The 23,567-nt window shown below is 44.2% G+C and overlaps 1 protein-coding gene across 1 annotated transcript in view; it reads left to right on the top strand.

The window, feature by feature from the left end:
- FBF1 (Fas binding factor 1) overlaps window positions 1-21,426 on the top strand; it is a 29,364-nt gene extending 7,938 nt beyond the window's left edge. Inside the window, exons 11-30 of the mRNA XM_081850975.1 lie at window positions 1,222-1,375; window positions 2,688-2,821; window positions 4,836-4,935; window positions 5,021-5,446; window positions 5,670-5,741; window positions 6,351-6,448; window positions 7,515-7,573; window positions 8,572-8,727; window positions 10,354-10,454; window positions 11,943-12,149; window positions 12,735-12,842; window positions 14,117-14,256; window positions 14,609-14,727; window positions 17,260-17,382; window positions 17,892-18,077; window positions 18,529-18,705; window positions 19,451-19,588; window positions 20,533-20,671; window positions 20,819-20,940; window positions 21,285-21,426. Of these exons, the coding sequence (XP_081707101.1) occupies window positions 1,222-1,375; window positions 2,688-2,821; window positions 4,836-4,935; window positions 5,021-5,446; window positions 5,670-5,741; window positions 6,351-6,448; window positions 7,515-7,573; window positions 8,572-8,727; window positions 10,354-10,454; window positions 11,943-12,149; window positions 12,735-12,842; window positions 14,117-14,256; window positions 14,609-14,727; window positions 17,260-17,382; window positions 17,892-18,077; window positions 18,529-18,705; window positions 19,451-19,588; window positions 20,533-20,671; window positions 20,819-20,940; window positions 21,285-21,368 (2,843 nt within the window). The 3' untranslated portion in view covers window positions 21,369-21,426. The remainder of the gene's footprint in view (window positions 1-1,221; window positions 1,376-2,687; window positions 2,822-4,835; window positions 4,936-5,020; window positions 5,447-5,669; window positions 5,742-6,350; window positions 6,449-7,514; window positions 7,574-8,571; window positions 8,728-10,353; window positions 10,455-11,942; window positions 12,150-12,734; window positions 12,843-14,116; window positions 14,257-14,608; window positions 14,728-17,259; window positions 17,383-17,891; window positions 18,078-18,528; window positions 18,706-19,450; window positions 19,589-20,532; window positions 20,672-20,818; window positions 20,941-21,284) is intronic.
- The last annotated feature ends 2,141 nt before the right edge of the window (window positions 21,427-23,567 follow it).

The following is a 23,567-nucleotide window of genomic DNA, read 5'->3' as shown; positions in this document are numbered from 1 at the left end:
GAATAAATATATACCCTCATAAACCAACTAGACAATGAGCAAACCAAAGTGCAATGTGCATAACCAAGCCTGGAGATAACTCATAAACATAGAATGTACCAGTGTCTCTCTTGTTGCTGTACTGGTTATGTATGTGATAAATATGTCATAACACAGCTGGAGCAAATAGTCGTTCACTGGAAGCACAAAGCAATAAACGTAGGAGCGGTTGCCAGAAAGCGTTCTTCAAGGGGTCATCGTTAGCTGGAAGTGCAAAGCCAAAGGATCAATTGAAGCCAAATAGATGAGACCTGTTCTCCAGATACTATCCGGATATTTGCTGTGCCTGTGAGTACCTTTTGTCTTGAGAGAACTGTGTTGAGTGATTAGCATGATGGACTGATGAAGCTTGCTGCGAAACCTTTGTTCCAGCTGTGTTATGACATATTTATCGCATACCTAACCAGTACAGCAACGAGAGAGACACTGGTACATTCTGTGTTTATTAGTATCTCCAGGCTTGGTTATGCACATTGCACTTTAGTTTGCTCATTGTCTAGTGGGTTTATGAGGGTATATATTTATTCCAGTAAAAGAGTTCTTTATATTCATAAGCCAGTTCTGGTGTTGTTGGTGTTGTTCCCCAGTAACTGGCATTCAGAGGTGTTGTCCCTCTAATCCCAGAAGGGAGTATACATCCATCATGACTGGTAGCCATTGATAGCTTTATTCCCCATGAATTTGTTTATTCCCCTTCTAGATCTATTTATTTGTTTATTTTTTTAAAAAAATACATTCCGCTTTAAGCTTTGTAGGTCTCAAACCGGCTTGCAACAATAAAATATACATAATTTAAGACATAAATCAAATCTCCAACATTTAGCTATTTTTAGCACACACACAAAAAATACCCCAATACAGCTAGTGGCTGTAATGGTATATTTTTTGGCAACAAGTTCCATGGGTAGCATTCAGCTAAGTTTTATGCTAAGCAGACTCACTGAAAAGAATGGATCTAACTTAGTCATGTTCATTAACTTCTATTGTGCCAACGGGAATCCTTATGCAGGCTTCTGCTAGTAGGTCTGGTTATTTGAATCTGGCTCAAAATATTTAGCATGGAAATTATCAGCTATGTATTGGTCACACAGAGCAGTTCTTGATTGGGGAGGGAATCCCATTAGACCGGTTCTGTAATAGTTAGACCTCACTGGTTTAATCTCTTTCGATTCCATTTATTAGGAACACCTGTGTCTGCAGCTCCTGGCCATGTTGCTGCCCCTGAACGGAAGCGGGACGAGTTAACATTTGATGTTGATGGAGATGATCTCATGGATGCCATGGGGTTTGGTGAGAGCCCGAAGACAGAGCTGAAATCCGGAAGAAAGGACAGAGAGTAAGCAATCTCCCTAAAACTCACTAAAATGGATTGAGTTGTGCGATACTTTCAGATTAATGGCATGACTGGAAACGTTGAACATTTGGGATAAGCTAAGGCAAACAAACTCATAGTTTGCACTGTCGCTCCTGATTTAGTTGCAGTGCACCCAGGAGAGGGCTGGCATGACTTATGAAAAAGACTGTGTACACTTCTGGTCCCCTTATCTCGAAAAGGGATATTGTTGGGAAAGGTTCAGGAAAGGGCAACTAAAATGATCAAGGGGATGGAGCAAACCCCCTGTGAGGAAAGGTTACTGCATTTTGAACTTCTTAGATTAGAGAAAAGGTGAGTTAAGAGGTGATACAATAGAGTTTGACCAAACTGCGGGAGGCAGTGGAAGACAGGAGTGCCTGGCGTGCTTGGGTCCATGGGGTCACAAAGAGTCGGACACGACTAAACGACTAAACAACAACAACAATAGAGGTTTATAAAGTGATGCATGACATGAAGAAAATGGGTAGAGAAAAGTTGTTTTCCTCTCATAACACTAGAACTTATGGACATCCCATGAAGCTGAGCCAGTGAAGTGAGAGCCAGTGTGGTGTAGTGGTTAAGAGCGGTAGACTCGTAATCTGGTGAGCCGGGTTCGCGTCTCCACTCCTCCACATGCAGCTGCTGGGTGACCTTGGGCTAGTCACACTTCTTTGAAGTCTCTCAGCCTCACTCGCCTCACAGAGTGTTTGTTGTGAGGGAGGAAGAGAAAGGAGAATGTTAGCCGCTTTGAGACTCCTTTGGGTAGTGATAAAGCGGGATATCAAATCCAAACTCTTCTTCTCTTCTTCTGAATGCTGGAAGATTCAAGACAGGGAAAACAAAGTACTTCTTCACCCCTACAAGAGGCAGTGATGGCCACCAACCGGAATGACTTTGAAAGAGAATTCAGACAAATCCATGGGGAATAAGGCTTTCAATGGCTACTAACCATGAAGACTATGTTCTGGCGAGGCAGTATCCTGAATACCAGTTTCTGGAAACTGCAGGAGGGGAGAGTGCTGGAGGCAGCATCTTAAAGCCTATTTCTAGCATAGAGGTGTAAGGCTTCCTTCTACTAATTTCTGGAAATAGCCAGTTTTTTTAGTTCTGAGCCTTTATCAGAAATGGCCCGTGTGTTTTCAGTTTTTTCTCCTCTACCATGCAGTTAAAGTAAATGCTGGAATAATATAGCTAAAGGTGATAAAAAAGCCATTAAGATTCTCCTCTTGACCTCCACATTCTCTGAACTGATCATATGGGTTAGTTGATGGAGAATTGCACTTCGTTTTGGCAGGGAGCAGTCGCATCCTGCCCGATCCATGCTAGATGAATTGCTTGGGCAAGGAACAGCCAAAAAGCTCCTGGAGAGGCCAAAGACAGGAGAACCCAAGGAGTTCAAACTGGACAAGAAATATCAAAAGCAAGCAGGCAAGTGCCGTAGGGGTGATGAAGCCTCTTGTTCCTTTTTCATGCGCACAGTATTCTGGGAAGTCCTTTTGTCCCTCCTCCTAAAACCCTGGAAAAGGCTGCAGCTGAAATTCAGTTCTCTCATAGGTTGTTTGATGATTGAAAATATCTTAGATCCATGGTGGGAATCTCCTGACCCGCAGCCAAATTTCATCCCACCCACAGCCATCACCCACTCTGAATTTATTTCCCCCACTTAGAGCTTATCTCCCTCTCCCTCTCCCTCTCCCTCTCCCTCTCCCTCTCCCTCTCCCTCTCCCTCTCCCTCTCCCTCTCCCTCTCTCTCTCTCTTTGGGCTGCTACTCCTGCCACCTCCATGGCAACTGTACACAAAGCCTGTTCCTCTTGCTTTGCCAGCTCATGGACGAGGGTTTGGTGCCACCATGGTTTCCAGTTCTAGTACTTCACAAGCAAGACACTCCAGCCCCCTTAGAGAGCAGCTGTTGCTGTTTGCCACTAAGCACTCTCAGAGCAGATAGTGCCTTATAGCAAGGTAGACCTGGTCCATCTAGCTCCTTACTGTCTACTCTAGCTGCCAGTGGCTCTTTTGGTTTTCAGGCAGGGCTCTTTCACAGCTCTACTTTGAGACAACAGAGGTTGAACCTTGGACTTTCTGCATGCACTCTGCCACTGAGTTACTGCTTCAACTTCTCATTTCTTTTTTTATAAAATAAAGACTATTATGCCCCAAACAGGAGGCAGCTGCACACTATTTTCTATCTATCTTTTCGACTTGCTAGTACCTGGAGATTTCTTTTCTTTTAATTATTTGCTTTATTAACAATCTCTTATATCATATGACACATTTCATATAGCATATCTCGTATAACATATATATCACACACACACACACACCTACATATAGTGGTATAGTGGTACCTTGGGTTAAGTACTTAATTAGTTTCGGAGGTCCGTACTTAACCTGAAACTGTTCTTAACCTGAAGCACCACTTTAACTAATGGGGCCTCCTGCTGTTGCGCCGCCGCCGGAGCACGATTTCTGTTCTCATCCTGAAGCAAAGTTCTTAACCTGAAGCACTGTTTCTGGGTTAGCGGAGTCTGTAACCTGAAGCATATGTAACCTGAAGCGTATGTAAGCAGAGGTATCACAGTGTGTGTGTGTGTGTGTGTACACACACACACACATTTATTGTACATCTTCTTGAGTAAAAATATATATAATCTGTGTAAGCAGAAACCATATACAAGTAGTATTCTGTTTACTTACATAAATCGAACTAATTCGTATTTTTACTATCTTTTGTTGTCTTATCTATTTATTAATAAGAATTAAAGAAAGAAAAAACCAGAAAAAAAGAAAAAGGTGTAGTTGGACTTCCTATCATTTCCCAGTGTATAGCCTTATTCTAGTAATGAATATACCTAACATTACTGAGTTATTCTTTATATTCCTTCTAATACATTCTTACAACAGTTAGTACCTTTTGACTTATTCCTCACATGTTTCACTATATAAGGGTCAATCAAATGCTGCCGTAGACATTATACCACTGTTATAATTTCGTAAATATTTCTTATATTTATCCCATTTTTGTACAAATACTTGTCTTGTGTTGCCTCTCAAGCTGTTAGTCAGTTGCGCCATTTCTACATATTCCTGTAATTCATTTTGCCAGTCTGTTATGGTTGGAACATTTCCCCCTTTCCAGTTCATTGCTATTAATGTTCAAGCTGCAGCCGTGGCATATAGAAAAATTTCTCTCAAAATTTTCGGAATATTGTTGCCGAGAACGCTTAGTAGAAAGGCCTCCGGCTTTTTTAAAAGGGTACCTGGAAATTTCAGGGCTTCCAAGTTAGATTCCATCCTTCATCATCCCTGACCATTAGAAGCCCACCACATCTGGAAGGCAACACATGGGCTTCCTCTGCTCTTAAGTCTCTGAGAAAAGCAAGGGGGGGGGGACATGGCTGTGCATCCCATCAGCATGACTCTCTGGGCTCTTTTTGTGTACAGAGAAGGAAGATACTTTGGGAGATGATTTCACTTTTGGAGCCTACCAACCCACTGTGGCCATGATTCCAGAGGGAAGGCAGTCAAGACGACAGTCTGTCAGGTAATGGTAAATGCACAAGCCACAAAAGGTGGTTCGTTCTCTGCTTGTAAAGTCCTGGCTCTCTCTCATTCGTTTCTATTTGCAGGTTTTCCTCGGAGAATCTCGGTGAGCTTAAAACAGACCAGAAACCAGCAACTCCTCATTCTGGCAGCCCTGTACGCAACAGGACTGCAGCTGATTGGCTGGGGCTGAAAGAGGATGATTTTAAACTGCCACCGTCACCTCCGCTAAAAGAATCCAGCAAGACCAGCATAAGAGGAGCCACACTGGATAGGCCGCCTAGCCCTTCTGATGCCGAGCCCCCCATTCCTACCAGCCATCTTCCTTCTAGGTCAAAAGCAGCTGCTGAAGAAGCAGCAGCGCCAAAGCATGAACCCATCAAGGATGATGGTGAGGACAGCTGGCTGAGCAATGTCTTATCTCAGAAGAGAACTCGAGCGCAGGAGAAAGAGAGGAGACCTGGGTCCTCAGAGATTCACCGAAAGGAAGTGGATCCCATCGCTCTTACCAGGTGAGCTCAGAGGTCGCTTGAATTCTGCACGTTTTTCAGATTCTCTAAACTGTTTTCCAAATTCAATATGCATATTAGCATGCAAATTTCCCATGGGCACCCAAGTCATGATGCACTTAGCCTTGGTATTGCACATGTCACCTTGCCTCGTTGCAAGTCTTGTAGGCTGATTTGTGTTAATTAACTATCCCCGTACTTTGGATTTTGTGTTTGTTTTTTTCAGCCAGGGGGCTCCATCCATCTATCAGCAGTCTATTGCCCCAGTAGATAGGCCTGCCAGACTGGAACAACCTGGATAAGAACTTACTTGTGGGCTTCCACTTGGGCATTGTCATTGTGCGCTGTGGGAACAAGGATGCTCAACTAGATAGGCCTTTGGTCAGGTCTAGCAGGGCTTCTCTTAGGTTAAGTCATCTGGGTTATTGTCAAGTTGCTCTTCCTGGTGCTGTACATGAATGCACAAAATAAAAAGGAAGGAGGAAAACTCTTTCCATTCTTACAAAGGAGGATCTGAAGGGTCAGCAGATGCTGGTCATTCTAATCCACATGGTGACTGAAGCTGCAACTCCAAACACATTTACCAGGGAATAAATCCCATAGAACACATATTGGGAATTACTTCTGGGTAACCATGTTTCGGATTGTGGTGTGAGAAGAGATTATTTAATCTGGAGCAAAATACCTGCATTTGTGTGGAATTATGAGGATATTCCTATGTATTCAAGGATGTTTAAAAGAGAGGGTGCCAGCTCATTAGCTGTTGGATTGGATGATGTAAAGATGGGTAGAATACCTGATTGTATTGAAGAATGGCACTTATTCCATAATAAAAGTTGATTATTCAGATGTCCATTTATTGTTAATCTCTCTCTCCCCTCTCTGTCTCTCTCTGTGCTTGACACAGGTCTTCCATACCTCTGTTAAGATCTCAAGAACAAACCACTCCTGCTTTTCCACCTAATTCCAGGAAAGGGACTCCCTTTGGAGACACCAGTAAGACAAGTAAGATTCAAACTCCAGTTAAACTGCCAAGGGAACGAACATCGCCAGCATACCTCCCATCTGTGATTATGTTGTTGTTATTTCCTAATCAATGGTATAAATGAACCTGCCTCTCTACAAAGTTGCTTTCCAAGAATGCTGTTTGACCTTCCCTAACCTTGAAATAGCAAATGATAGAAGCATTTCATGTTTGGGCTACCAAATGCGGTGCACTGAACTGCACTTCCTCTCGGTGTCTGAGAGAGAGAGTACTGTTTGGTGCTCCAACAAAGGGGAAAGCTTCTTGTTGCACATCTTGCTTCTGCTGTCATCTCTTAGTTCATTTCTCTGCCAGTTTGATTTAGACTTGTGCTGAGGCCCCATCCCCACCCCACTCTTTGAACTGAATACTCTATATTTGGAAATCTGATACTTGCCTTTGCTCAGTGCTAATATGCCCTGTTGTCTGCTGATGTTCCTTTCCTCCTCCTGTTGGATTAGGTGTGGTAGAAAGAGGTTTGAAGCCACGCTTGGTGCTATGGAAGTGAAATGGACCACTCATCCTTAAGCTGCCCCATCTTACATCCTGTCCACTCTCTTCCCACTTCCATTTGCCCACAGGGTTTTCTATCAAGGAACCTGTGGAGCAGAGCAGGGTGAAATTTCTATAGCCCCTTCCTTCTTTCCTTTATGTTTGAAGAGCAACCAAACGGCTGTCCTACCTCCTTTTAACTGAGAGCCAGTGTGGTGTAGTGGTTGAGAGCGGTAGACTCGTAATCTGGTGAACGGGTTTGCGTCTCCGCTCCTCCACATGCAGCTGCTGGGTGACCTTGGGCCAGTCACACTTCTCTGAAGTCTCTCAGCCCCACTCACCTCACAGAGTGTTTGTTGTGGGGGAGGAAGGGAAAGGAGAATGTTAGCCGCTTTGAGACTCCTTCGGGTAGTGATAAAGCGGGATATCAAATCCAAACTCTTCTTCTTCTGAGATACAGAAATGGGAGAGACAGTCCCTACCTGTGTATTGCTATATAGGGAAAGCATCTAAACCCATTGCTGCATCTGAGCTCTTTATGGATTGATTTTACAGCACCTGCAGCCTTTTTCCCAGGACATGAAGAAATCCTCCCCATTCCTGTGCAGTCTCCGGTAGGTAGGAGGTGATATATTTTATTACTTATTGAGGAGTGGAAGTGGGAGGGATAGATGAATAAATGTATTTAACAAGCACTCGTCTAGCAGTTCATACAGATGATATAACAGTTCCCAAACTTACTTTTCTTATTGTGCATGTATTTAAATAGAACCTGAACTTAGCCCGGAAGGCTGCATAATCCATTAACCAAGGTGCATTGTCTTTTGGAGCGGCCACATCCTGTCCCAAGATAACCTTGGTGCACTTTATGGGTCTGGTGTTCTCTTTCCAGCTGCGGGGATAAATTGGAGGCTCTCATACTCCCATAAACCCACTGGATTGAGAAGGGGTCCCTACTGTCCCTAGACCGGTACCTGACACTTGCAAAGTTTTTCCTGATTTAAATCATTCCCCAACAGATACTGAGCTATTCTCCTTAGATAAACATCCGGGAAGGGAGATTGTACAGTTCCACATTATATACAGCACTCTCAAACTAATTTCTATAAGTGCAGAGTTCCTCAAAAGGGGAAATAACTTCCCATAGTTGTATGTTTCTATATCAGGAGATGTTTCTCCAGCAAGTTGTTTTCTTCTATAGCAGATCAGACTCATGCATGACTGCCGGATGGCATGATCTGTGGATACTGCAGCACTCTTTCACGAGTGATGCTATGAACAGTATTCAAACTTCTCCCTGTTTGCAAGTTGAATGATAAGAGCAGTGCTGGACAGAATGTTCATTTTATTTTACATTGGTTCTTTCATGTGCTCTCTGCCACAGGGATGGGGCACTTGTGGCCATACATTTACTGATGGGCTCAGACCCCCATCAGTCAGCACTGGTCAGAGATTATATAAGTCCCACAACATCTGGGGAGGGCAAAGGCTTCCTCACCCCAGTTCCATCACATTCACTGCACATGGGGACGCAGTGAAGCCTGCAAAACATTCTTCCCTTGTGAAAACGCCCTTCTGTATCTTCTCTCTCAACTCCTCTGCCCTTTCCCAGCTCCTGCACTTGGAACCCCACATGCTGAGCTCACCTAATAGCAGCGAGTATGAAAAAAGGCTGGCGGGTCTGCAAGCGCAGCTGCGAGAAAGCCTGGCGAGCTATCAGGCGGAGCTCCTGGGTGCTCAAACTCGCATTGCTGAGCTGGAAGGTCAGGTAAGTTAATTGCGCTTAAGGCATGAAATAGAAACAGCTGCTTTTTTGCATCCTGTTATTTTAATGGAAGCACCATGTCAGGGGACTGCCATTGGAACGAGGGAGGAGGCAGGGGGTCTGTTGGAATACAGAGAGCCTCAGAAACTCATGAGGAGCAGTTCCTCTTCCAGCAGTGGGAAAAGCCACACCTCCAGTGGAGAAGGGAGGGAAGGGGCCAGCCAAGCGAGGAAAGGGCTCGAGGATGCTGCTGAGAGCCCCAGTGCCTCACCTCGCCAGGAGGGATGCACACCACTTCCATCACCCAGCTTGCGCAGAGGGGTGAAATGCAAGAAGGGGAGGAGGAGGCTTGGGGTGCCGAAGTTCTTATGTTGGGGGAGAAGCCGGAAGGGGCCACTCCCAGAATCTGCAAGTGACTAAGACGGACATGAACTTTGTAGATCTGCACTGTAAATAGTTTGCACAATAAAACCTGTAAATGACAGGTCGGAGTTCTTCCTGGTTACTCACGAGCAACCACCAGCAGCATCTGACACACCATGCTATGCATTAACAGCACATTCAAAGAAGGAACGTGAATCCTTACGTAGCCAAAACAGCACCATCCATTGCAAGTGGAGGGGGTTTCAGTAGACTTGAGGAAATCCCAAGGTTTGCAGAATTACAGAATGTAAGAAGAGCCCTGCTGGATAAGGCCAAAGGCGTATCTAGTGCAGCATCTGGTTCTCCCGGTGACTGCCAGAGGCCTATGAATCAGAATAGTAGAATTGTAGAGTTGGAAAGTACCCCGGGGGTACATCTAGTCCAACCCCCTGCAATGCAGGATTCTCAACTAAAGCATCCATGGCAGATGGCCATCTAACCGGGACTCTCCCCAATTGAGATTTCCTGTAACCAGCATTCAGACAGTGGATGTAGATCATAGCCCTCATGGGCCTTTGATAACTTTAGCCTCCATTAATTTCCTTGATCATCTTCTAAAGTCATTGTGGGAGATTATGCCGTGGTTCAGCTGTATGCATAGTGAGAAGAAATTCTTCATTTTAACTGTCCTTAATCACCCAGTGTTCAGCTTCCTTGAATGACCCTGGGTTCTAGTATTATGAGAAAAATATTTGGGGTGTGGGAACCCTAAGCTATGTAAGGAGACCTAAAGCACCTCAATGAAGACTGAGCAGGCTCCGTTGGCATATAATGTTGATTGACTCTTAGGGATGGAAAATTGGAATGGAATATGCTGGAAAAGGGCATGACCAGCTGGCTAGAAATCTGAACAAGGGGACTTTACATTGCAACATTTTGTTGCAGGCCCAACATGTCATAAATGTGCATGGATAGTGAGTGTTGATAAACCTGGCCTTACTCTGCTGTAGAAACCATGTATGTGTAAGTAGCTGATGGCATGTGAGTCACGGAAATATGACGACTGCTTAGTCACATTATTTAACAGTAAACATCCTTGTGATGGTCAAATTGCTTTCTCTCTCTCCTCCATCCCTCCAAGGCTTCCCTACGTTATATCTGAAGCAATGCTCCTGTGTTGATGCAACGTGTGAGTGGCTCCAAACCAAGTAGCTGTACCCTGTTTATGGATATTCATAAGTAAACTTTTTTTTCAAATTCATTTAGGTCAGGCGGCTGGAGCTGGAGAAGAATCAGCAAAAACTTCTGCTGGAAAGTTTACAGGAACGCCATCAAGAAGACTTGGAGCTCATCGAGAATGCTCACAGGTACTGGCATCTGTTGCTGGTGCTCAGTGGGACGAGTAGAGCAGAAAGCAGGAAGACCAGTAGGTGGCGCTAGAACCAATGGCAGGGGGAGAGAGCGGCACCATTACTGTCTGTAAGCAAAATGGCAAGAGGGTGGTGGTTGGCTGAGAGCAGACTGATGTTGGGTGTGGCAGCGCTCCATTTGCCTTAATGGACCAACTTCCACTGGGCATTGGTTGTTCTGAACGCACAAACTCATCCTAGAGCACCTGCCCCAAGGATCCATATGAAACAGGAACTACAGAAACTTACTCATAGGCACATTTTCCCACAAGGACTTGCACAGGTACTTATTCCTACGTATACCAGGAGCATTTTCTCTTCTTGCCTCTTTCCAAATGATTAGGCCCACTGTGAAGTGTGTTGTCATCCCTTCCCTGAGCGGACATGCAGTACAAGCAGTATATATCTTCCTTGCCAGTCACAGCCTGTTTCAGCAAGAGAGCTAGAGGAGTTTGCTACAATCACAGTTCTACCACCGGAATTATTGCTTTGACACATCTTCATCTAACCTCCCCACAAATGAATCAGGATGAATGCTCATTGAATAGCCAAAGCTGTGGAATCTCTCTGCAAACAAATCAGGATGGGTGCTCAATAAATAGGTTGTGTTGGAAGCTCCCAGTGTTTCAAAGCTACCCAAAAAGCATACAGTGGTACCTCGGGTTACAAACACCTCAGGTTACAAACACTTCAGGTTACAAACTCCGCTAACCTGGAAGTAGTACCTCGGGTTAAGAACTTTGCCCCAGAATGAGAACAGAAATTGTGCGCTGGCAGCAATGGAAGACCCCATTAGCTGAAGTGGTACCTCAGGTTAAGAACGGTTTCAGGTTAAGAGCAGACCTCCTGAACGAATTAAGTTTGTAACCAATGGTACCACTGTATCATAAAAGGTTAAAAACATACAGTATAAGAAACAGGTAATAGCAAATAAAAACCACTTTTAGAAGATGAGGTTATTGGTGCTACAGTGTAATGTATATGGAAAATGAGAGAGAGATGCTGATATGAGAAGCTCAGTTTTCAAACCTAGACAGCTATACAGGCAAATAAGTCGTAAGCCAGTCACTAGACCCCCTAAAGCAGTTAATTAATTACAGACGGACAGGCAGACATCATTTTATTTCTGTGCCACCTTTCCCTAGTTAAAAACCATGCTCAAGGCAGCTTCCAACAAGAAAAGAATTACATAATTACAAATATAACAATAATAGTCATAAACAATAACACACATCAAAAAGTACACAACCAAATTAACAATTTCCACATTAAATCGTAAGATAGAAAAACTAAAGATACAAAAAAAAAAAAGATCAATAACAGCAACAACCCCTCCTCCCTTGAAATACTAGTGAGTGAACAATTACACAAGAATATCCTACATCGCTTTTTTCAATCCAAACATGCTTGGGAACCCGTGTGGTGGTGTTTTCCCTTCTGACATAGGAACCGTGTAAAGGTGATTGAGGACTCGTACCACCAGCGTGAGGAGCGCCTCCGGCAAGAGAACCAAGAGCTGGCAGGGCGATACTTATCTTGCTGCCAGAATGCAGAGGAGGCCAAATCAGAGTTGCTGGCCCAACACCAGCGCCGGCTGACAGAGCTAGAGCAGGAAAAGGCCAAGGATATTGACCGGCTACGGGAGCTTCAGCGGTATGTGTTGAGGGAGGTTCAAAGGGACTTGGGTGGCTTTCCAAAGCCCAAGTCAGACAGTCTATCCTGTTGCTTTTCCTTTGACAAATGCTCAAACTTCAGTCCTTCTAGTGTGATGAGAGCCAGTGTGGTGTAGTGGTTAAGAGCGATAGTCTTATAATCTGGGGGACCGGGTTCGCGTCTCCGCTCCTCCACATGCAGCTGCTGGGTGACCTTGGGCCAGTCACACTTCTCTGAAGTCTCTCAGCAAGAATGTGACTTCTGGGATTCACAGAGTGTTTGTTGTGGGGGAGGAAGGGAAAAGGAGATTGTTAGCCGCTTTGAGACTCCTTAGGGTAGTGATAAAGCAGGATATCAAATCCAAACTCTTCTTCTTCCTACATTTGGCCACACTTTCTGTGTGACCTGAAAGCTTGCCTTATTTGTGGAAAGATCTTTATATCTTTAGAGAGAGAGAGAAAGCACAATTTAGATTGGCGTAAACTCTGAAGTGAGATTCGTCCCAAGAACCTGTTTGTTTTATTCCATTTTCCTAGCAATCATGTGTCTAGTGTCTTTTCCCCCTCCCCCTTTGGGGACCCCCAGGATGTCTATTCTGGAAATGCGCAAAGACCACGAAGAGCAACTGCAACGTCTGAAACAGCTGAAGGCTCAGGAGATCGACGCAGTGACCAGCGCCACCTCTTACACCAGGTAACACCTGCTGCCCACCTGCGAGCTCAAGCAATTGGAAAGAAAGAGAAGCCAGTGCTAGGAAACAAGGAACATAGATGGAGAATTGTTTGTAGTGCTCAAAGGGTGACTAGTCTTTCAGCAGCAGTAACTAAAAGGGGGTACTTGAATGCAGGTAGTCAGAAACAGAGTTGTGGACATACAGGAATTCTCATATACACGTGACAATTGAGAGCCTCTCTTTACAAGGAAGGATACCTGCTTCAGTTTGGTACACAAATACAGGTGTTCAGGGTTAGTGGGAGAATATGATCAATGTCTGCAGAAGGTGTGGGTGTCCTCTGCTCTCCTACTGGCCAGTGGCCTATCGGGAGTGGTTCTGCTTCGCAGATGAGCACTGCATTAACATCAGCCACAGGGAGTGGTGATGGAGGCTTCCTTCCCTCCTTTGCCAAGATCAGCCTTCCCCAACTTGGTGCCTTTCAGTATTGCCGGACTCCCAAGCCGCATTTGCCCCCAGCCAGCATTGCCCAATGGTCAGGAATGGTGGATGCTGAAGTCCAACAGCATCTAGTGGGTACCAGGTTGAGGGGAGGCTGGCCTAGGTGAACTGTAGGCTACTTTGCTCTTGCAGCACTCCTGGGGAAGTGAAACGGGTCAGGAGAAGTCTGAGGGGTTTTGCAAAGAATGGGACAGGGAAGGAACCCTCCACAGGTTGAAACGGGATAAGATGTGAGAGATTCAATGGGTATGTTTGGGGATGCTGCTACCTAAGGAGAAAAGGGTATTCAGGAGGAATTACACTTTTCTGAGGCTGTTTCCAGTGACAAGGTGGCTTAACAGTGCTGTTGTGGGAGAAAAGGGGGTTCAGGTGGAGGTGGAGGTTAGAGGCTACACGCCCCAAGTTCTGAGCAAGACCTGAGAATTTTGAGGCACTGGCGCAAGGCTCTTAAACTGATAAATCGGGGGGGGGGGGGACTAGTTTTGTTATTGTTAAATTGCTTCAGGATCTTTCATGGAAAGGGAAGTGGTATTCATAAATGAATGAATAAATAAAATGCTGGCCAGAAATGCAGCCTGCGTATCCTGGGCAAAAAAGGGCCAATACTCCTCCGCTCTAAATTTGCACCCTTTATGGCCAAGTAGCCAAAACGTGTCTAGCCCGCCTCCAGTAGAAGCAACATCTAAGCCTCACTACTGCATAAGAAGTTTTCTGGCTCATGTTCTTTGTGCCTATGGGAAACAAAAGGATGCATAGTACTGGGCAACTTGGCGCTCACGCTGCTTTTTTCCAGGTCTTTGAATGGTGTCATCAGTCAGATGGAGAAGTTCTCCAGCAACCTGAATGACCTTGCTAACAAAGTGGAGGCCACTCACCACACCACATCCCAAGGACTTGAGATTGGGTCTCGCCAACGGGATGAACAACTCAGGGGTACGTGGGAATTGGAGATTTTGAATCAGCTTCAGCAGATTCTCCTGTAGGGCCATGAAACTAGCGTAGAATCAGCGCAGAAGGATTTCCGGAAATTTCCCTTTAGTGTCTTACAAAGGCAAATAAAATGTGATGGAGGCTGTTGTCTGGGGGTGCCTCATCTTCCACTTCATTTGTGTGAGGTAAAATTACAAATTTCTTGGAAATTGGTAGGGATAAGCTGGTTAGCACCAGTTATGCAGTCTAAAACTGTTGGCACCAGCGGGGAGGGTTGATTTGAACAAAGAGATAGGCCCCTATACTATTGGAGCCTTGCAAAGTGTCGGTAATTCTTTCTTCCTCCCTTCTGAAGTTCTGGAAGACCATCTGATCCGGCAGCAGAGAGACATGGAAGAAGAACGCAGCCGGCTCCAAGAAGTCATCTCTAAGATGGAGGCCAGGCTGAATGAGCAGACTCGCCTTCTGGAGCAGGTGAGCTATTGCTGGAATGGCAGCCATTTATTGTAGCAAGAATGTGACTTCTGGGATTCGCAACTTTAAAGGGTGACCTGTTTTTCCTCCCCAGCTCCTCCTCAAATAACATGCTTGTTTTAAGGTGGCTTGAGTTATCCACTGGATTCCTGAGCCCTTTTCAACTACATTTATTTACTAGCGTTGTGGAAACTAAGTGGTCCACCAGATAAATGTCACCTCACGGCCTCGCTCAGGCTGCTACCACTTACAGGGTGAGGTGTGCAGTAGTGTGTACAGAAGGGGCAAGTGAATATCAGATTTGGTAAGCAGAATTTTCCTGAGGGAACCCACAACTTCCATTAACACCAATTTCTTAAGATCGTAACTGAACAAAAAATGGTAAAGAGTGGACATATTTCTTGATTTAGAATGACATGTTGAGATCCGAGCAAGGGTTCTGATCCAGTTTGCTGTTTATGGAAGGGAATTCTGGTCGACCTTAGGGAAATGCTTTAAGAATAAGTATTGATATTGATATATAAGTTTGGATGAGAGTTAAGATTGGATAAAGTAAAAGTGCTTTTTAAAATAAATTAAATTACCTAAATGAGAAGATTAAACAAAAATGAACTGAGGAAATGGATGAAAGAGAGAACGTAAAATAATAACATATTAAAATAAATTATTAAGTTAAAAAAAATAAGGTGAAAGGATTTGCTGAAATAAAAATTTCAACTTGAATACAGAAATGGGAGGTGTGAGGAGGTCAAGTAAATAAGTAAAGGGAAATTGATTATGTAATGGTTGTATTTTTCTTTTTTTCTGTATTTTTCTGTTTTTTTATTTTTATTTTCTTGCTTTTTGTGTCGTACTATGTATTTTTTCTTTTTTTTTCTCTGTAATTTTGAAAACTTTGAATAAATATTAACAAAATAAATAAATAAATAGAATGACATGTTGAGATCCGAGCAAGGGTTCTGATCCAGTTTGCTGTTTATGAAAACGCTCCTGGTAAACTAATTCAGAATAAAATACCTGTATTAGCATAGAATTAGGAAAAGGTTTCACAAATGTGCATTGAAAGAGTGGAGGAAATTATTTTGCTCACTGTCATTATATTAGCAAAGGGGATTTTGAAATTTGTTATTTATCATGGTTAATTGAATGACATTTCTCTAAAGCAGGGATGGGATGGAGAACTTGTGATCTTTCAGGTGCTGAACACCTACCATCTCCAGCTCCGGACAGTGGTCAGGGCTGATGGGAGTTCAACAACATCTGGAGGGCCACAGGTTCCCTGTTCCCAGTTTGAAACTTTTAGCGTGGTTCTAAGTCATGTTTATTCTTCCGGAACTGTTCAGAGGGGCTTGCCGCCCCACCCCCATGAGTTAACAGAAGAAAATAAGAAAAAGCACATTGTTCACTGATCAGTGGTTAAGAATTGCCCCAGTTCCATGGCATACTCCTCCACTGTCTTCCAAGACAGGTGAATGCCAATAACAACTTGTCTGCGTACATTAGTTTTCTTACTATGTGAAGGGTTGCTGTGTGGTGTGGCATTGCATCAGGTTGATGACACAGCTGTGACTAGAATGACTTTCAGTTGAGCAACACCCACTATTTGCCCTTCCTTGCCTCCTGTCCTCAGCTTGTCATGAGAGCTTGTCCTTCTGCTGCTCCACTGAGCCCCGATTTCTTCTTAAAGTAGCCACTGCCGCTACCCCATTGCCCTAGGATTGTATCCAACTAAACTCTACTCAAAGTAGATCCACTGAAATTAACAATCCTAAGTTAGTAATGCCAACTTCATTGGGTTTATTCTGAGTAGGACCAGCATTGGTTACAACCCTTAGATGTAGGACTCTTTCTGTAATTACCCACATAAAGGTAAAGGTAAAGGACCCCTGGACGGTTAAGTCCACTCAAAAGTGACTTTAGGGTTGCGGCGCTCATCTTGCTTTCAGGCCAAGGGAGCCGGCGTTTGTCCACAGACAGTTTTCTGGGTCATGTGGCCAGCATGACTAAACTGCTTCTGACACAATGGAACACCGTGACGGAAACCAGAGCTCACGGAAACACCTTTCCGCTGCAGCGGTACCTATTTACTTGCACTGGTGTGCTTTTGAACTGCTAGGTTGGCAGGAGCTGAGGCAGAGCAACAGGAGCTCACTCCATCACGGGGATTCAAACCGCCGACCTTTTGATCGGCAAGCCCAAGGGGCTCAGCGGTACCCTTTGCACACAGACAAAATAGAGCTCAGTCCTGAAGCATAAATATTCCTTTAATTAGCAGACAAGCAATAGATCTTGTAATTCTACCACCCTGCCTTGGTGTGTCTGCCTTAGCTTGTCTAGCAACCGTTCTGTTACAAGTATATTGTTGTCCACTCTGACCTGCTAACCAACTGAGTCCGTCCCTCTCTCAGCTTTCCATTCCCACATGGTCAGTCAGCCTCCCCCTTGGACTGCTGACACACCCAACTGCATTGCTTTCTTGCCTAATGGTGGAATGAGCCTTCCCTGAGCAGATCTTGTGTCTTTCTACCTTAGGAACGCTGGAGGGTGACAGCAGAACAGTCCAAAGCATCGTCTTTGCAACACTTGCTAGAGGAGCAGAGGAGGATCATGACCCAGCAGCTGAGCATGGAGAAAGAAGAGCTAGAGAGGGCAAAGGTTAGAAGGGCCCTTGATGGTTTTGTTCGTTTGTTCGGGGTTTTTTTTTAGCAAAATGATGTTGCCAACAGACTGCAAAGTGTGGACAGATCCGGTTGTAAATATGGAGCAGTCTATACCAACCTGGAAGGTGGGAGGGGAATTTCTATACACCTCTTGCATTTCCTGCTGCTCTTGTTTCTACATAGAGGTTCCTCCGTGACAACAAAAAGAATTTTAAAGTGTTGGGTTTCTCCCCCTGCCTAGGCAACTGACTAGAAGTTCAAGACACACAGAAATTTGTTGTGAGCCCGGTTTTCCGAACCAGGAAGTGTGGGGGTATAAATAAAAAAATATTATTAATTAATTTATTATATTATATATTTATTATTATTTTATTTTATTTTTTATTTTTTTTTACCTTTAAAAATGCGATTTTGGTGTACGAGGCCTCTTGTTGGATTTGATGTCGTTCTGAGGCTTTCAAGAAGTACGCATTACTTCCCTGTGTTTCTCTTCGTTGCTCCCAGAATGCTTTGCTTGACGAGCAGAAGGCCGTCATGCAGAAATGTGCCGCGGAGCGCCATAAGCTTGCTGCAGAGTGGTCTGAGCTCCACACCCAACAGAGGCTGAGCAAAGAACGCACAGAGAGGGAGGTGGACCGGGCTCTGCAGATTGACTCTCAGAGAGAAGGGGCTATCATGAGCCTGGCAAAGGTAAAAAGGGGCTAAAGGAGAGCATGCTCAGTTCTGGAGCTTTCTTTCAAGGCTGCAGCCTAGGGCCTAAATGATATGAAGTGAAAATAAGAGGTGGGAGAATCTGAGAGGATATTTAGGTCGGGGCTTGTGAAATGTTGCTCTTCAGAATGCAATAACAATAAGGTATGTGTGAGGAACCTGCGACCAGCATGGTTACAGTAATATATTATTTCTACTTTGTCTTTCTACCATTATGCGTACACACAAAGAATTAAACAATACAATGTAGGCATGGGAATATAAGATGCAGTAATTAAATTAACTAGAGGATCTTTTACTGAATAGCCATTGCCTGCTGCTCAAGTATGTGGGAACTGAACTAGGTGGATCTGAGTCATTATAAGGAGCTGCCTAATATTCCATTCACAGTAATACAAGATAGCAAATCTGACAGGCTCTTTTTTATTAGGAACGTGCAGACCTGCAAATCAAAGCCAGTGAGCTGAGATTGAAGGAGGAACAGCTGGCGAGAGATCGGGAGATTCTGGAGCAAGAGAAGCAGGAGCTGAGGCTGGAAAAGGAAAGGGTAAATGCAGCAGCTTTGCACGTCAAGCAGAGGACCGAAGAAATCCATAGCATGAGCAAAGTAAGAAAGCCTCCTTTCTCCCTTTACCCATCTAGCTGTGCTAGGAAGGCAGAAGGAGAATGAAACTGAGTCAGAGCAGAATGTAGGAGCCAAACAACAGGTTTGGCTTCTGGTCTGGTTTCTAGTGCTAGGTGTAACATCAGAATGTGATATTTTGTTCTCTCAGTTGTGGAGATGCTGAAGCACACTACATTGTTCTTGGGTTGAATTCAACAAACCCACTGCATAAATAGAACAACTTGTGCAATGGAACTTCTCCAGTCTATCTTTCCACTGTATGCCCCCCAAACTCCCCCCGACCTGCCCTGCAGGGTTGAGAGTAGATTTTGGTGGGGAGTGGGGGATGCAAAGGGCACATGGGGGGAGAGGGAAGGAAAGTTTAATTGCACAATCACAAGTCATTCTGTTTATGCAATTACTTCATTGGAGTCAACCCTTTGTGCCAGTTTCAACTAAGTTGTTGCTCTAGCAGAAGCCAGCACAATGAGTTCCATTTGCAAAGTGGGACTTCCTCCCCCAGCACAACCTCTGTCTCCTCTGAGATCTGTCCAGGAGGGTTTGGAGAACCCCCGGAGCAGGAGGAGGAGAGGAAATTATTTGGTGGCATCACCTGCTCCTTGGAAAATAGAATTAAGATCTCACTGCTTGTGGCTCAAGACGGATTTTGTTGTGGTAAGCACACAGTAACACTGAATGTGTAGTAACAAATTGGGTCCTGATGATTCTTTCTCCTCACACTGCACAGCTATCCTCTGAGAAATACGAAGAGGGAGAAAGAGCCCTCATGGAGGCAAGGAAGGTGGAGTCAGAGCATCAGGCCAGGCTGCGTCTTGTGCAGCATCAGATGGAGCGACTCAGGGAGCAGGAGGAACTGCTGCACCAGGTGATTTCTCTTAAGCTTTTAAACTATTTTGTTGCCTGTGTGCCAACATCTTTGTCAGTCTCGGCATTATTATTAGTAATAATGATTCATAATAATAATTCATAATAATATTTATTAGACTTATTAGTTTAGGACAGCTGTCCTGAACAAAAGATAGAAATACAGTGGTACCTCAGGTTAAGAACTTAATTCATTCTGGAGGTCTGTTCTTAACCTGAAACTGTTCTTAACCTGAGGTACCACTTTAGCTAATGGGGCCTCCCGCTGCTGCTGTGCCGCCGCCGCACGATTTCTGTTCTCATCCTGAGGTAAAGTTCTTAACCCAAGGTACTATTTCTGGGTTAGTGGAGTCTGTAACCTGAGGTACCACTGTACCACTTTTTTAAAAATCCCACCCTGCCTGTGCAGTGGGGACTCTTCTCCTCATACACTCCTCAGGTCTGTTCTGGGGCAGCTTTCATGTGGCTGCCCAGAGAGAGGAAGTTCTGCAGAACATGGTGCAAGAGACAATAACACAGAGGAGGCTTTTTTTGTGGTAGCTCCTGTGTTCTAGAATGTTCTCCCCTCTCTCCTGTGAGGTGCATCTGCTGCTAATACTGTGTAGTTTTGCAGGCAGCTCAAGGCACATCTCTTTGCTCAGGCTTATGAAGGGTTGATGTGAAATGATCCACTCCCTCCATTATTTCATACTGATTTGCTGCTGCTTTTATCACGTTTTGTTTTTGCTTGTAACTTTACACAATGTAACCCACCTTTGGGTGAAGGGGCAATAATAAATCCCATTCAATCAAATAAATAAATTTAGGAGGCACATGGCAAGTTAAAAAAAACCTCATTCTGTGCACAGGACACCTGCTCAACGTGGGTTTGTTGCCCTGTACCACAGAGCCTCCCACCAGAACGTTTCTCATTCTCTTTCTCATTCTCACACCGGACTCTGTCAGGAGCACCTCAGCCTGTCTCAGCAAAGGAGGCAGCTTGAACAACTGCGGATGGGACTTCCAAGCAATCCATTGGTGTTCCAGACCACATCCCAGATGCCATTGTCAGGAGCTCAGGCCAATGCAATCTCCAGGACACACTGTAAGTAGCTACGCAGCCACTACCAACCCCTTCAGGAGTGTTTTTGGTGGGAATCCTAAGGATAAACCTTGGAGATGTTTGGGACATGATCTGTGAGGGCCTTTGTGTGGAGGCTCGTTACTCTAGCTAAGTTTATTTCCTTCCCAGATTTCTCTCTTCCTTTTACTGATCTACCTAAAGCCAACCCCGGAACCTCTCAGGGCCAATCCAGTTCAGGACCAGCAGATCTCTATGCTAAACTGGTGCTGCATAAGATTTCAGCTGATCGGGTAAAAATTAATTCTCTAGCTCTTCTGTAGACTGGGAACATTACCTCTTCCCCGGGCTTGTTGTTTCTGTCCTGATGCTGTTTATACAACTTTCATATTACATATTTATACATAGCTCAGTTTCAGTTCTAACCACTGCATGCTTATTTAAAGAAGAGCTCTGTTTAGCTCACAAGACAGATGGATTTTTTATTATTATTTAATGATATTTATATACCACTTGGTTGTAATAAAACCTCTAAGTGGTTTACTCACTAAAGTAAGTTGGTGAATGGGAAGGTAGCATAATGAGTCTGTGACACCCACAGATCCTGTTAGTTTGACTTTTCTTTTTTTTTAAACAGGATCATGATTTCTTAGAGGAAGAACAGTTCTTCTTAGAAACCTTGAAGAAAACCTCCTACAATGCTCCATCGCAGTCAGCATGAGAATGGAAGAGTCCTGAAGGGATTGATGGTTTCTCCTAATAAAGATGGATCTTTATCATTTTGATATATATATATTTAATGCTTCTGGAGGGCGGTGGTAAATGTAAACATGTAAATGCCAAACCTCACTTTAACAGACAAATTTGTAAAATAAAACTTTTTACAGTTTCCTGTAACTCCCTGCTTTTGTGAAAAACATTGGGGGTTTTTGGGCTGAAGCTTTTTCTTTTTAGGTGCCATTGGAGCTTGATTCATTTGGGTAGCAAGGTCTCCTGGCCATACCCTGTCTCTCCACCCTATTGCCCAGTACGTTTCTGAGCACAATTCAAAGTGTTGGTGCTGACCTTTAAAGCCCTAAACAGCCTCGGTCCAGTATACCTGAAGGAGCGTCTTCACCCACATCATTCTACCAAGGGCCTTCTGGCGGTTCCCTCACTGCGAGAAGCCAAGTTACAGGGAACCTGGCAGAGGGCCTTCTCGGTAGTGGCACCCACCCTGTGGAACGCCCTCCCACCAGATGTCAAAGAGAACAACAACTACCAGACTTTTAGAAGACATCTGAAGCTTTTGATGTTTGATGCATTACTGTATTTTAATATTTTGTTGGAAGCTGCCCAGAGTGGCTGGGGAAGCCCAGCCAGATGGGTGGGGTATAAATTATATTATTATTATTATTATTATTATTATTATTATTATTATTATTATTGCATTCCTTTCATTGGGGCACTTCCCATCCCCTGTGAGCCGAAAAAGGTCAATAGAAGACTCTCCAGATTATATAATTGCTAAGGCATTCATCCTGATTTGCTTGCACAAAGTTCCTGTGGAGGTTAGATCATATTCTATCTTTTATTGAGCTTCATTCTGATTCATTTACAGGACAATTACACACCAATGACCATTTGTCTAGCATTCATCCTGATTTCCTTGTCGGTAATACAGTAATACTAAAAGGAAAGGGAGTTCATGATGGCTGGGAGTTTGTTAAGAGGGAGATAGTAAAAGCACAACCTCAGGCAATACCAATGAGACGGAAACATGGAAGGTGCCTAAAGAAGCCAGGGTGGCTATCTAAAGAACTTTTAACTGAGTTAAGATTAAAAAAGGATGTGTACAAAAAATGGAAAAGGGGGAAACCACCAAAGAGGAATTCAAACAAATAGCCAACACTTGTAGACACAAAGTCAGAAAAGTTAAAGCACAGAATGAACTCAGGCTTGCTAGAGAGGTTAAAAGCAACAAAAAAGGCTTTTATGGGTATGTCCGTAGCAAAAGGAAGAACAAAGAAACAGTGGGGTCACTCAGAGGAGAAGATGGTGAAATGCAAACAGGGGACACAGAAAGGGCTGAACTCCTCAATGCCTTCTTTGCCTCAGTCTTCTCCGATAAAGAAAACAATGCCCGACCTGAAGAATTTGGAGCAAATGATTCAGCAGAGGAAACACAGTCCAGAATAACTAAGGAGATAGTACAAGAATACTTGGTTAGTTTAGATGTATTCAAGTCTCCAGGGCCAGATGAACTGCATCAAGAGTATTAAAAGAACTGGCAGATGTGATCTCAGAACCACTGGCAGTCATCTTTGAGAATTCCTGGAGAACAGGCGAAGTCCCGGCAGACTGGAGGAGGGCAAATGTTGTCCCTATTTTCAAAAAGGGGAAAAGAGAGGACCCAAATAATTATCGCCCAGTCAGTCTGACATCAATACCAGGGAAGATACTGGAGCAGATCATTAAGCAAACTGTGAGCACCTAGAAAGGAATGCTGTGATCACCAATAGTCAGCATGGATTTCTGAAAAATAAGTCATGTCAGACTAACCTGATCTCGTTTTTTGACAGAATTACAAGCCTGGTAGATGAAGGGGACGCAGTGGATGTAGCCTACCTTGATTTCAGCAAGGCATTCAACAAGGTGCCCCATTATATTCTTGTAAAGAAGCTGGTAAAATGCGGTCTTGACTATGCTACCACTCAGTGGATTTGTAACTGGCTGACTGACCGAACCCAAAGGGTGCTCATCAATGGTTCCTCTTCATCCTGGAGAAGAGTGACTAGTGGGGTGCCACAAGGTTCTGTCTTGGGCCCGGTCTTATTCAACATCTTTATCAACGACTTGGATGATGGACTCAAGGGCATCCTGATCAAATTTGCAGATGACACCAAACTGGGAGGGGTGGCTAACACCCCAGAGGACAGGA

The sequence above is a fragment of the Podarcis erhardii genome (genome assembly GCF_964252035.2).
Source record: "Podarcis erhardii genome assembly, chromosome: 2".
Taxonomy (NCBI): Eukaryota; Metazoa; Chordata; class Lepidosauria; order Squamata; family Lacertidae; genus Podarcis; species Podarcis erhardii.
This window is presented reverse-complemented; position numbering and strand designations above follow the sequence as displayed.